General features: G+C 39.8%; 2 protein-coding genes across 2 annotated transcripts in view; one reads left to right on the top strand and one right to left on the bottom strand.

Annotated features, from left to right (window-relative positions):
- LOC126779916 (gelsolin-like) overlaps positions 1-12,424 on the top strand; it is a 32,784-nt gene extending 20,360 nt beyond the window's left edge. Inside the window, exons 10-19 of the mRNA XM_050504102.1 lie at positions 4,107-4,227; positions 5,323-5,458; positions 6,334-6,472; positions 7,089-7,183; positions 8,303-8,428; positions 9,004-9,124; positions 9,648-9,796; positions 10,436-10,546; positions 11,666-11,791; positions 12,203-12,424. Of these exons, the coding sequence (XP_050360059.1) occupies positions 4,107-4,227; positions 5,323-5,458; positions 6,334-6,472; positions 7,089-7,183; positions 8,303-8,428; positions 9,004-9,124; positions 9,648-9,796; positions 10,436-10,546; positions 11,666-11,791; positions 12,203-12,259 (1,181 nt within the window). The 3' untranslated portion in view covers positions 12,260-12,424. The remainder of the gene's footprint in view (positions 1-4,106; positions 4,228-5,322; positions 5,459-6,333; positions 6,473-7,088; positions 7,184-8,302; positions 8,429-9,003; positions 9,125-9,647; positions 9,797-10,435; positions 10,547-11,665; positions 11,792-12,202) is intronic.
- A 430-nt stretch (positions 12,425-12,854) lies between these two features.
- On the bottom strand, positions 12,855-14,391 carry LOC126780139 (MIP18 family protein galla-2). Its single transcript, XM_050504412.1, has 2 exons — positions 14,039-14,391; positions 12,855-13,331 (listed from the first exon to the last, which is right to left on the bottom strand). Exons 1-2 carry the CDS (start codon positions 14,313-14,315, stop codon positions 13,141-13,143), a joined length of 468 nt encoding a protein of 155 aa, XP_050360369.1. The 5' UTR covers positions 14,316-14,391; the 3' UTR covers positions 12,855-13,140.
- Between the last annotated feature and the right edge of the window lie 209 nt (positions 14,392-14,600).

The raw sequence follows: 14,600 nt of genomic DNA, 5'->3' as shown, positions 1-14,600 counted from the left end.
GCGTCAAGTGTCTAGAGGGCCAGTTAACTTCCGAGTGCGGTGGGAGGAAAATTCCCGTCCCTGAAGCCCCTCCGAGTTGCGTATTGTGCAAAACCGAGGGCCACCCCGCGAATTATCGCGGGTGTCCCAAGGCGCCGCGCAAACGCAGCCCGAAGGGGAAAAAGCGGTTTAGACGGACCGCCTCACGGCCGGGGAGAGCCCCTCAGGCGCCCACCGCCGCTCCTCAACCACACACTAGAGCCCCTCAGGCTCCCGCACCTACGAAAGCCCCTCAGGCACCCACGTGTGCTCCTCAGACACCCACACGAGCCCCTAAGGCACCCACGCGAGCCCGTCAGGCTACCAACAAAGGCGCTTGGGAAAAACCACTGCCTATGGTCCGTAAGACCACAGAGGCACCTCCGCGTCCACTTGCGCCGCGCGCAAACTACAGTCAACAGCCGCGTTCCCAAGAACGGGACACGGCGAACCTAAAACAATTTGCCACGTTATGCGGCAAAATTGACTTAGATGGCATCCAACAATTCTTGGATGAGTACTCGGCAGACCCAGGTAACTTTGTATGCCTGCTCGTAAAATATGCATCGCTGTTCACTCAGATGAACGCACTCACCAAGCTCAATGGCCAACGCTAGGATAAAGCCTCGCGCCCTGACCGTCATAACGTTCAAAGCAAACGGTCTTATCCAACAAATCGATCTAGTCCGCGATTTCTTACGCAACCATCCCGTCGACGTCATGCTAGTGCAAGAGACGTTTCTCAAACCCAACGTTCGCGATCCGAACATCGCTAATTACCGCATCATCCGAAACGATCGTATCTCCGCTAAAGGGGGTACGGTTATTTACTATAAAAGGTCACTTCACTGCCTGCCACTCGACACCCCACCGCTCACCAACATTGAAGCGTCAATCTGTCAGCTAAGTATGACGGGCCATCAGCCCATTATCCTAGCCTCTGTTTACCTCTCACCGACGAAACAACTCCTAGAAAATGACCTTAAGTCACTTCTATCAATGGGTAGCGCGGTCATTTTAGCCGGCGACCTAAACAGTAAACACCCCAACTGGAATTCACTCCAAACAAATGCTAGAGGTAAAACATTAGATCGTTTGTCTCACCATATGTCGCACAATTTTGTCGTCATTGCTCCTACGACACCCACTCGGTTCCCACTCTCGGAGAACCGCAGAGATAAACCAGACGTACTCGATATAGTGTTATTGACCTTGCAGTTACGCTCAATCGAGGCACTATCCGAGTTAGACTCAGATCACCGCCCAGTCTTAGTAGAGCTAGGGCCGGATGATCCACTTAACCGTCCTATTAAAACGATTATCGACTGGCATAAATTTACACAGCAAGTCCAGTCCTTAGATTCTCAGCCTCTAAAAGATATCCCAGACAAAATTGACACAGTAGACGTTGCAAAAGCGGCCGCGATTAAACTCACGACCCACATACATGACAAAATAGACATGTGCTCCAGGGAGGTCGAAATTCGCCCTAACGAGCGTTGGGAGCTCCCTGAAGACTTAAAAGATCTTATCACGCAGAAAAACGCCGCCACACGAGCTCATGACGCTTTTCCATCACCAGAAAACCGGAGGAAACTCTGGGCCCTTCAGAGGGACGTCAAAGCCCGTTTCAGCGAATTCCGTGATGATAATTACGGTACTCGCCTAGGGGAAATCAAGCCATCGCACACAGCGATCTGGACGATGCCGAGATCCCTCAAAGGCGAACGAGCCGCGACCATGCCTCCTTTGTTACGCCCGAATCTCCCGCCCGCAACAGACGACTTGGATAAGGCCGAGTGCTTAGCCGATAGCTTAGAAACGCAATGCTCACCGAGCAACCAAGCGGTAGACCCGGAACACCTCTTAAAGGTCGACACATTAATAGATAACATCAGCTCTGTGCCACCAACGGACGAACCGTTGTCACCGACATCAGTCGAGGAGATCGAATCGATAGTCAAAAAATTACAAGTCAAAAAATCGCCCGGTGCGGACCGGATCAGTAATAAAGCCATTAAGCGCCTCCCGCAACAACTAATAGCACTTCTCGTGCTAATATTCAACGCCCTTCTGGCAGGATGCTCCTTTCCAGACCAATGGAAAGAATCCATAGTCATAGGAATCCCTAAACCAGGGAAACCCAGGAATCAACCCACGAGCTATCGACCCATTAGCCTCCTCAACACTCTCGGAAAGGTTTACGAGAGAGTTATCCTCGCAAGAATCAAAGCCCACGTAGAGGCCAATCAGATTCAAATTAACGAGCAGTTCGGCTTTAGAGCCGGGCACTCGTGCGTCAATCAGGTCCACCGCCTAACGGAAGACATACTTAAGGGTTTCGCCATTGGTAGAACCACCTCGACGGGTGCCCTATTCTTCGATGTAGCGAAAGCATTCGACAAAGTCTGGCACAATGGTTTATTATATAAACTATACACTCTCGGATTGCCAGACAGACTCGTTCTCATCATACGAGACTACTTGACGAATCGTACTTTCCGCTACAGAGTTGAAGGCACCTTGTCATCACCTCGCCCCATCAGGGCAAGAGTCTCTCAAGGCTCCGCACTATCCCCGATACTCTATTCATTATTCACGAATGATATTCCAAACCCAACCCAAAGGGTTAACTTAGCCCTCTTCGCGGACGATACCGTCTTATATACAACCACGCCTTCGACGGCAGTCATGACAAAGCGTCTCCAATCCGCGGCCAACGCACTAGGCGATTGGTTCCGGAAGTGGAGAATCGAAGTTAATCCGGATAAAAGTGTAGCAGTACACTTCACCCGCAATCCTACATATATTAGGAATCATATGGCCAACCCGGGAAACATAACCCTGTTCGACCAACCTATCCCGTGGAAATCCGAAGTTAAATACTTAGGAGTCATACTCGATAGGAGACTCAATTTCCAGTCCCACATCAAAAGGGTACGTAACAGGGCAGCGTTCGTACTAGGAAGACTGTATGTGATGCTATGTGGGAGGAGTAAAATGTCCCTTAGAAATAAGACGACATTGTACAAAACCTTCATACGTCGTACGTAACGTTGACCTTCACAAGGACTTCAAAATCGATTCGATCGCCAAGTATCTCAAGATGCTCTCTACGGCGTATTTTGAGAGAGCTAAACGACACGGCAATCCGCTGATAGCACAGGCCTGCTCATATACTTCCCTCAGAGGTAACCTCCCGCACAGACTCAGGCGTCCAATGCACGTCCTTGATGACAAAGACGACAGCATAACTGTCGCAAACGCTCCCTTCGTAGGGAAAACACTACACAAGACACACATACACCGTTTCCGCCGGCGGAAACGAGGTCCCAGATTTGCGACATCACGTAATCGGTCGTGATCTAGTATGGTGCTTCATACAGAAGCGCTTCCCTCCCCTCCGACTACGTCCTGAGCCGAGGTGCGATCTCGTAGGAGACATCCTCAGGATGGACGTCATGTAGAGCCCGAGACGGCTCGAAATTCAAGGCGGAGTCTAGTACTCGCCCCAACGCCCGGTGACGCTGTAAAGGTCAATAGGGCCAACAGCACACATTCACTCAGGAAAAAAAAAAATGCTTTCATTGTCTATGTGGCTTGGTGACCACTTATCATCAGGAATTTTTGTGGCGCGTCTATTTCTGTTATATTAGTAGGTAATTGTGACAAAAATCATTATTTAGCTGTGTTTTATAATATTTGAACACTGAAGTAATTTTAAAATGAATATAAAATATAATATTAGCGAGCAGCGATATATTGTAGAGTAGTAATACTTATTACTGCCTCGTTTGTCTTTTGGCTTGATGTAAGGCCGCAGACCCGGAGGTCCTGGGTTCAATTCCCAGGTCGGGTCAATAAAAAGCTGTTAGTCCTGCGCCTGAACTCTTTCCGGTCGTGTCTGATTGCAGTCTTGTGAATATAAAAAATATTCACAATATACTTCTTCTTTGTTATAATTGACATATTTTGGGAGGTTATCTCGTTTAACTGGATTTTCGATTATGACGCGGGCGAAGCCGCACAAATCCCTACCAAGTAATGTAAATGGATAAAGGTGACTCGATTGAATTAATTGATTACAGAAAGCGGATACTTTTCTGGTGACGCTGACGACACGGAAGCGGTCGCTAAATTCATTGGAAAAAGTGCAGCAGCCAGAAGTTACATGCCAGATCAGGGTACTGGAACTCTTACCATTTTCAGGTAAGTTTGGTTCATCATCATCATCATCAATTCGTCTTCCACTGTTGGACATAGGCCTCTCCAATGGCACGCCACTGAGCTTGATCTTCATTTTGATTGACATTGAGTCTCCATAATGGAGACTGAGAGTTGAAGTTTAGTTACCTTACTAATATTGTTTCAAATGCGAAAGAGAGTTGGTCTCTTTGCTTGTTACGTCTAAACTACTCAACCGATCGTCATGAGAGGAGAAGGACAGCTAACACGTATAAATAAAAATATGCGAGCGAACACTACAAATATATAGTATATACTTACCGTTACAGCCTGTGAATGTCCCACTGCTGGGCTAAAGGCCTCCTCTCCTCTTTTTGAGGAGAAGGTTTGGAGCTTATTCCACCACGCTGCTCCAATGCGGGTTGGTAGAATTCACATGTGGCAGAACTTCAGTGAAATTAGACACATGCAGGTTTCCTCACGATGTTTTCCTTCACCGTAAAGCACGAGATGAATTATAATCACAAATTAAGCACATGAAAATTCAGCGGTGCTTGCCCGGATTTGAACCCACGATCATCGGTTAAGATTCACGCGTTCTTACCACAGGGCCATCTCGGCTTTTATACGTGTCAAAACATAAATACGACATGAGATGATTTCACTTTGACCAAGGATATACTTAAGAATAATATTATTTAAATTTAATACTTATTATTTACTTAAATGTCAATAGCCTTATTGTTTACGGGCTTAGCGATGTAAAAGTCGAAGTTTAAAAATCTGAATTAAAAAAAATCTTCATTATTATTATAGATATACTAGTAACTAGCTTTTTACCCGCGGCTTAGTTCGCATCCTAATTCAGAAGTGCTAAATACCAATTACCAAAGATATTTCTTTAAAAATAAACGATTTTCATACAAACTTTCATCTCCTTCATTAGTTACCTTAGAGGTTAAAATTTCAATAATCATTCCTTAGTGTTAATCTATTGTTTAAAAGGAACCCGTATGCAAATTTTCATGGTGCTAATCCCAGTAGTTTAGGCTATACCTGGATACATCTGTCAGTCAATTATAATGTAAAAAAAATACTTATAATCAAAAATGTTACCAGGGCTGCAGAGGAAGCAGAAGATATAACAGAAAGTCAAGCAGAAGCTCCGAAACTCTACCAAAGCGAAGTGTATGCCGTGAAATATGATTACAAGGATGAGAACGACGAAGACGCAACTGTTGTCTATCTGTGGATCGTAAGTTTACTGAAACAAATCTATAGGGCTATTCTGTAAGAACTACTCGAAACTCGTCTCGGAAAACGGTCGTGAAATGTCAGAGAATGATATGCGATATTGACCGTTATAATCATAGCATTTCAAAGACACACGTATCAAAATAGTATGACGTTGTCCTTCTGACCGTTTTCTTCCATTATGGCTTTTCTCTAGGAAAACTAACCAACTGAACAGAAAATACTTATCATCCAATCTTAGCTGTTAAAGATAGAAACGCGAAAGTGTGGCGAGCACAGTAACACCAATATGTTTGTCCTTAGTCCTGATTTTGTTCATAGCGGTCATTTTTAAAGGAGAGTAACTGTGTCCATATATCCTGGGACATTAATCACACACGGCCATCTGATCCTAAACTAAGCAGAGCTTGTACTATGGAAACCAGACAACTGATATATATATGATATACTACTGTTCTTTTGTAAATACATACTTATATTGATAATTACACCCAGACTAAGGACAAACAGACATGTTCATGCACACCAATGTCTGCCCTGGGTGGGAATCGAACCCACAACCTTCGGTGTGAAAGGCAAGTAACCAACAACGCCAACCGGCTCGTCTAAATCTCTATCGTGCACAAGTGTGTACACACACGTGCATTATCTATACCTCAAAATACGGAGAACGGCAAATCTACAACTAAATCTGGTGTTGGACATTCTTTTCGAGGTACGGAACTGGTGTTCCAGGAACTATCACAACAATTAATTGATTAACAAAAAAAATCCATTAGCCCAAACCAGGGCACCATAAAGTCCTCGCGGTATTTATAAGTCCGATGCCATACCGTCGAGGCTCTTAATGATGTTACATATTTATTAAATATTCAGGGCAAGGACGCTGACGATGAAGCAAAACTAGCTGGTGTGGAAGCCATTTCTAAAATCGAAGAGGAGTTGGAGGGAAATGTGACAATGGTGAAGATACCACAAGGAAAGGAAATAAGGCACTTCCTAAACATATTCAAAGGTACATATATGTACTATTTATTTATTACTTATGTACTTTGTTGTTTGTTATGTAATTTATTTTCTATTTATTTTTGTGTTTATAATTCATTTTGTGCTTGACGGTGAAGAAAAACATCGTGATTAAACCTGCTTGTGTCTAATTTCGCTAAAATTCTGCCACGTGTATTCGTTTTCATTTGCTTCCATTGCAATATTAAATTGTTTAGGTATATATTTATATGTAAATAATCTTGGCTGCCTCTTTGGTCTAGTGGCTTGATGTAAGGCCGCAGACCCGGAGGTTCTCGGTTCAATTCCCAGGTCAGGCCAATAAAAAGTTATTAGGTTATTCTGCCACAAAATTCTCAGTAGGAGCCCGGAATCTAGAAGTTGGAAGTGTGTACACTCCCGTGCCTCGGAAAGCACGTAAAGCCGTTGTCCTGCGCCTGAACTTTTTCCGGTCGTGTCGTATTACCATCCCATTGGATTATGAGAGTTAGGGAATAGAGAGTGCACCTGTGTTTGCGCACACACCTGTGCACTATAATATCTCCTGTGTAGTTGGCTAATCTCTCTTGAGATTGGCCGCCGTGATCGGTCTGGAGGACATTATTATTATTATTATATTCTTACAGGGCAACTCATGATACTGTGCGGTGATAAAGATAGTGAATACAAGTGTGAAAACTTCAAGAAATCATTCGACGATGATGGCGTTCGACTTTTCAAAGTGAGTTGTTAATGTACTTCAATTACTTACCTGTGATTGATATCTGTTATTGGGTCACGATTACATGATTTTATAAAACTTAATTCGTTTTAAAATTTAATTAGTCTACTTTTTTATAGTATAGGTAGGCCGAGCATATCCACCTGATGGTAAGTGATCACCAACATTGGCATTGTAAGAAATATTAACCATCGCTTACATCGCCAATGCGCCACCAACCTTGAGAACTAAGATGTTATGTCCCTTGTGCCTATTATACTGGCTCACTCACCCTTCAAACCGGAACACAACAATACAACGTACTGCTGTTTTGCAGTATAACATCTGATGAGTGGGTGGTACCTATCCAGACGAGCTCGCACAAAGCCAGAAAAATAATTATTTCTGTTTTTTATTTTTATTTGTACATAAATTATCTCTTTTCGTAATTATGGTTGGGAATTGTATGTTCTTTTATAATTGGTTGTACATATATAGCTTTAAGTAAATGCAAAGCATATCCAAATAAATAAATAAATGACTCACGCGAACTGTAATATTTAATTGTTGATTCGTGGTGTTGGGAAACATTTCAAGATCATTTCAGTATTTTTCAAGATCATTCTAAAGAAGACTTATTTTATTAGAATATGAAATCAAATAACTAGATATTTCGACATAATTTAATAATATAAACATTAAAAAAAATAGTGTATGTATTTTAAAACATCTAGTAAATAAAAATAGTGTTTAAATTATAAAACGCTTTTGAATATAAATATATTAGATATCACTTATCTTCTGGAGACCCAAGAGCTGGCGCTTATTTAGCTCAAAGGCTGCGTCTAGCGGTGCAGAGAGGCAATAGTGACAGCGTCTTGGGTACAATGCCACAGGACTATCATTTAGACGGCGTGTTTTTGCTATAAATTTTTAACGTGTGTTTTGTTTTTTTTATTTTAATCTTATATATTATACAAATGTCTGTATATATCACTTGGTTATTGCTTATTTACTAAATGGTTGTGTAAGTATGACACTTTGTATATAAATGTGCAATGTCTACATAACCTTTGTTTATTATTATATATATTGCTAAGTGGACCTTTATATATTATTTCATAATCCTCCGTATTCCAGGTTGAAGGTACGAAATTAGGGGGTGACATGCGAGCGACCCAAGTTGAAGAAACTTCAAGTTCTTTGGAAGATGACGATGTATTTATATTGGAGACTGCTGACAAAGTGTACTTATGGATTGGGAAGGTAAACGAATGTTATTTAGATTTTTATTTTTATTCATTAAATAGCCTTAACAATCTTCGACCGAATGTATCAATTTCTTGTGTCAATAAATATTTAAAAACAAAAGAAAAGTGCGTCATCGCCCGTCACAGATAAGGAATATTACTTTTGGCGTGAATTTTGAGTGCTTCGAACATACAATTACGTTGTCAATGCTATTTATCGTTTTACTTAGTTTTTCTTAGTATTTACCCTAATTAACGATATTGTTGTTTGTTATTTTCTTATTATTATTTTTTTATAATACTACGCTTACATTATTACAAAACCGAGATGGCCCAGTGGTTAGAACACGTGAATTTTAACCGATGATCCCGGGCAAGCATCACTGAGTTTCCATGTTCTTAATTTGTATTTATAATTCATTTCGTGCTTGACGGTGAAGGAAAACATCGTGAGGAAACCTGCATGTGTCTAATTTCACTGAAATTCTGCCACATGTATATCCCCCAATCTGCAATGACTTAAATGACATAGCCAGTGGGCCATTCACAGACTGTTGCTGTACCTTAAAAGTCACCTCAATTACTTTTCAGGAGTCAAACGATAAAGAACAGGAAGCCGCCAAGGGTTTCGTATCTCTGCTGATAGGAGACGAGAAAGAAGTCACGGAAGTGCAAGAGGGAGAGGAGCCCGAGGAGTTCTGGGAGTTATTGGGCAAGTTATTACACCCCTCCTTCCATTTTTTGTTTCAAAACGATTTAAATCAGCGTTTGGGTAACATTATATTCTTAGACTGGGACGGGTTTGGTATAATTATCACTATATAAACACTGGTGGTAGGGCTTTATGCAAACTCTTCTGGGTAGGTACCACCCACTAATCAGATATTCTACCGTAAAACTGCTGTTTTTACTATACTTGGTATTGTTGTGTTTCGATTTGAAGGGTGAGCGAGCCATTGTAATTACAGGCTCAAGGGACATAACATCTAAGTTCCCAAGGTTGGTGACGCATTGGCGATGTAAGTGATGGTTAACATTTCTTACAATGCCAATGTCTATGGGCGTTGGTGACCACTTACCATCAGGTGGCCCATATGCTCGTCATTATATATTCACAATAAATAATACATATATAGATTATTAAAATTAGAAAATAAATGCAACTTCAAAAAACGCTTACTACTGGCTCATCATGGCTAATGGAAAACGGCGATTCAAATTATTCCATATGGTAGGTGGTGCCCCTGATGAAAAAGAGGATTCCACTCGCTGGAAGCTCAACGTAAACCGACGTGTCACCACACCGCCCACGCTCACCGCCGTCACCGTCACCGCCTCTGGGAAGATCAAGTTTGAAGAGCTACCACCAGAATTCACGCAGGCGGTAAGAAAAGGCCGTATTGTCTTATTAATTTCTCATTTGGAAACTTGACTAGCCTTGTGATAATTTGATGATAAAAAAAAACAACAATTCTATAAGTTACTTTATATCTCTAGTAACAGGCTGTTACTAGAGATATGTCCAACTTGCTGGGCTAAGGCCTCCTCTCCCTCTTTAAGGAGAAGGAATGGAGCTTATTTTACCACTCTGCTCCAATGCAGATTGTTGGACTACACATGTGGCAGAATTCCAGTGAAATTAGACACATGCAGATTTCCTCATGATGTTTCCCCTCACCGTTAACCACGAGATGAATTATAATTACAAATTAAGCACATGAAAATTCAGTGGTGCTTGCCCAGGTTTGAACCCACGATCATCGGTTAAGATTCACGTGTTCTTACCACTGGACCATCTCGGCTTCGTAACTTCGTACCTCACCCGTTAAATATTTATAAGCGTTTTACGTTGATATACTGTTTTGATGCATTTATCCTTGAAATGTTATAATTTTTACGGTCAATATCGCATATCACATTCTGACATATCACAATTATTTCGAGTTCTTACAGAGTTTGATTATTCGTTCATCGTATATCTTGAGATTCAATGTTTTTAACCAGATATCATATTTTCTTCAAGGATCTGTCTGATGACGGTGCATATGTCCTCGACAATGGCGAGGAGCTTTATGTGTGGCTGGGAACCAACATCCCTGAACGTGTGAAGACAGCCAGATTGAACATTATTACTGTAAGTTTTATAAATTTATGCTTACGTCAAACTTTAGGGGATTGAGAAATATTTGGGGGTAGTGCTTTTGGCCGTTTTGGTAGATATCATACCTCACCTCACATCATATCCTACCTTCACTTCCATCATTGCCCATGCGATAGAAGTGAAAACTTGAAACTATTAAATATATTTGTCCAATTTCAACATCTATTGGCATTCCAAGTAATAATTCTATCCCTTTTTATTATATAGCTTTTATTCCTTAAAACACACAGTATGTCGCTAACTCGGTGCAAAATATTAATTATTACAGCTTAATTTAAATAAATAATAGTTAAAACACATATATTATTTGTATATACAGTATTTACGTAAAACCCGCACTCAAATCGGTTAAGTGGTTTCTAAGATTAGCGTGCACAAACGCACAGACAAAAATCTGACGGTCATTATTTTAAATTATATTGCGTTGATAATGGCCTCCAGTAATAGTTTTACTCATATATCTTCCGTTCCGTTCGCTGTCTGTAGCGATGAGTTACAGATTTATTATATGTATAGATGTGACACTGTTCACATCTATACATATAATATAGTTATTATTTCGTAATTCGGCCCCTCCGATTACTTCGGGAGTAAACACTGTTTTAAGTCAGGATATGAGCTATCCCTATTCCAAATTTCATCTAAATCCTTTCAGTAGTTTTTGTGCGAAAGAGTAAAAAATATCGATCAACCTTCGCGTTTTTTTTTCGAAATGACTTGTTGCTTTTGGCTCAAATGGCCTCGACAGCGTTACCGGGCGACGGGCGAGTCTTTAAGATACTCAGCCGGATGTTGGGAGCCCTCTTAAGAGCTTAGAATACGCGTGTTCTAAGGGCGCCTCTTGTGTGTTCGAACCTCGGCTTAGGATACCGTCGACGTCAAGACCTTTACGTGTATAATATTAGTAGGCCCTTCAGGGCTTTAGGGTAGTTTGGGATCAGGTGGCCGTGTGTGAATAAAGTACCTACTACCAGTAATTATTATTATATTATCTGTATCAACTAACTTAATCTAAGAAAATTGTAACTAACAATCGTATGGATTTTTTAGTTTGAAATAAATACTTAATATTATAAGACAATTATTTTATAGGAATACATCCAAGATGACGGCTTAGAGCGGACTGTTGACTCCGCCATTGTCGTTACTTTGAAACAAGGGAAGGAGCCCTCGACTTTCAAGAAAATGTTCCCGAGCTGGGAGGACGATTTATGGGAGGTATGTATCATGGTTCAGAACTCTATGACTTGTAAAGTACTTGTACTATGACGCACATCCTTCGTTATCACTTTCTGGGCCTGTGAATGTCCCACTGCTGGAAGAAGGTTTGGAGTATTCCACCGCGCTACTCCAATGCGGGTTGGTGAAATGCACATGTGGCGGAATTACAGTGAAATCAGACACATGCAGGTTTCCTATCGATGTTTACCTTCACCGTCAAGAACGACATGAATTATAAGCACAAATTAAGCACATGAAACATTCAGTGGTTCTTGCCCGGGTTTGAACCCACGATCGTCGGTTAAGATTCACACGTTCTAAAAAGGGAGAGGACGCCTTAGCCCAGCAGTGGGACATTCACAGGCTGTTACTTATATATTATTATTATATTATTGTTTTTAATTTCAGAATCAATCATCATATGATGACATCAAGAATGAAACGAAAGCCAACAATTCCAAATAAAAACGTAACCTGTCCCTTTCTTTCCACACAAGTCATTCGCGCCAGACAAGGACAAAACATTTTGCAAAACTTTTTTTATTTGTATATTTATTGAAATTTTATAATAAAAATTCATTTGATAAACAATTTTTTATTATTATTTTAAACATGTTATATAAAAAATCTAATTTGTATATAAAAAAAACAAAGATCAGAATGCTTTATTCATCATTGAAGCATTACTCTTGCTTATTGATAGTCAAACTAGAAACTACTACCGGTTCGGAAAAGAAACACCAAGCACTGAGAAGAACCGGCGAAAGAAACTCAGCGGGTTTTTTTTATTATACAAGAGTGAGACAGAAAATATCACCAAAATATTTATGACTGATTTCTCTGATTGAGTCGCATCTAAGACATTGCCACAAAGCAACTATGCTCACGTTGATTAGAATAGAATATACTAGAATATATTGTACACCAAGTGTAACCGAATCATACAGTTATAAACGAACAAAAACTATTAATTTACAAGGCGGTCTTATCTCTAAGAGAATGACCTCTTCCAGATAATCTGTGGTTTTAAACAGATAATTAATAAAATAATAAAACGGTAACGAGGTGTACAGATCAAATAATAAAATTTATTTGGATTTTTATTCGACAATCATTGCTCAAATACATGTAAATACAAAAACAACAACAAAAATTGAAAGACGAATCGAATTTTATAATTCGTCTTTTATTTTTTGGTCACATGATTTATAAAGAAACATAAATGTTTCGAATGAATTATCCACAATCATATTTGTATCCACCAGCATTACAATTACCCGTTCGAACATTCTCCTCAAAACGTTCCCCTCTTAGCTCAGCCTTCAGACATACAAGTAAATTTATAATCAACAACTTGCAATGCATTGGTTAATTATCTGTACTAAGTTATTATTCTCTAAAGCGGCGGCAATCCTCTCTTTGTCCGCCAGCTGTTTGTTCACCGCATGCTCCGACATGTGTGTACCTTCTGAAACTTCGACTGTCACTTTGAAACGACTTGGCAGAGCTCGTAACAACTGGACACGGATCGACAGACCTGGAAATAGATGTAAACAGATTCATCATTACAAATTAATTTAATTAAATAAATGTCTCAAGTTTCTTATATATAAGTTTCTCATATACAACATCCATTTCATTTTGCAATTTTAAAATTGGAACAAACATTTTATATAAATTAAGAAACCAAACATAACCTAAAGCCATCACATGTTTGTGATGTAAATGTAATAATAATTAAAAAAACTATAACTGGTCTGTGATTTCGATATAATTGCCTTTGCTTAGGTAATGTGGCTAATTGTAAGTTACCTAAGCCAACACAACTATTATATCTGTCTCTGTCTGTGGTAATCTCCAAATTATAACAATTTAAGGTAATACAAACGAAAGTAATTTAATTATTATACCAAGTATTCTACAGTGTCATTTGGTTTTTCATCAAAATCTGTTCAGTGTAATAAAACTTACAATGCCTTAGTTATGTTATGTACCTAATTATGTTTAAATATGATAGGATTTAATTGAGAAAATTATTATGCACCATTGTGTGTGCAAATGCAAGTAAACCCCCTATTCTCTGTCATAGTCTGATGGGATGACAAAACCGAGCGACTGGCAATGCAAGTCACGGGAGTGTAAACGCTCTCTGCTACCAGCTGCTACTGGGAATTCTCGAAAGAATTGCAATTCTTTGAACCCAAGTTCACAGACTGCAGTTTTATGTATTAGTCATAACATTACCAATAAGAGTAGCCATGCTGCAATGCGGTATCGTAGGTGTAAAGTAAACACGCACTAAATTTTCTTTATTATCTATGAATATATTCTGTTGTTCCACCACACGAAGTTCCTCGAGAGTCAATGGGTGTTCAGGATCATTTATATTACGTATTAAGTCGAAAATTTCACGTTCGTCTATTTCATCTAAAATATCCTCATCACGCTCCGTCGACGTAATTTCGCGCGCTGAACCCTTTTCATAAACGAGTGGGTTCACGTTATCGGCGGTTTTTGTCATTTTTTATATAAAGCGATATTAAAAAATAAAAATACTTATTCAATGCGTTGTTTATTAAATAATGATGACGGAAAACGGAATCATCTGCTTATTGTCAATGTCAGATTAATAATTTCGTTCCAAAATGAATACAAATGTATAGTTACTATGAAATTAAACAATTGTCACTTTCAACCGTCTTATTATTTAATTTCAGAATACGAAGTTATTAGTTAAAATTAAAAGTATAAATAAGTAAATTATTCATCGTTTATTAAGAGTGTATGTAAAATTTCTATACTGGAT

The sequence above is a fragment of the Nymphalis io genome, chromosome 30, assembly GCF_905147045.1.
Source record: "Nymphalis io chromosome 30, ilAglIoxx1.1, whole genome shotgun sequence".
In the NCBI taxonomy this organism is placed as follows: Eukaryota; Metazoa; Arthropoda; class Insecta; order Lepidoptera; family Nymphalidae; genus Nymphalis; species Nymphalis io.
Note: the sequence above shows the minus strand (reverse complement) of the source record. Positions and strands in the feature narration are given on the sequence as shown.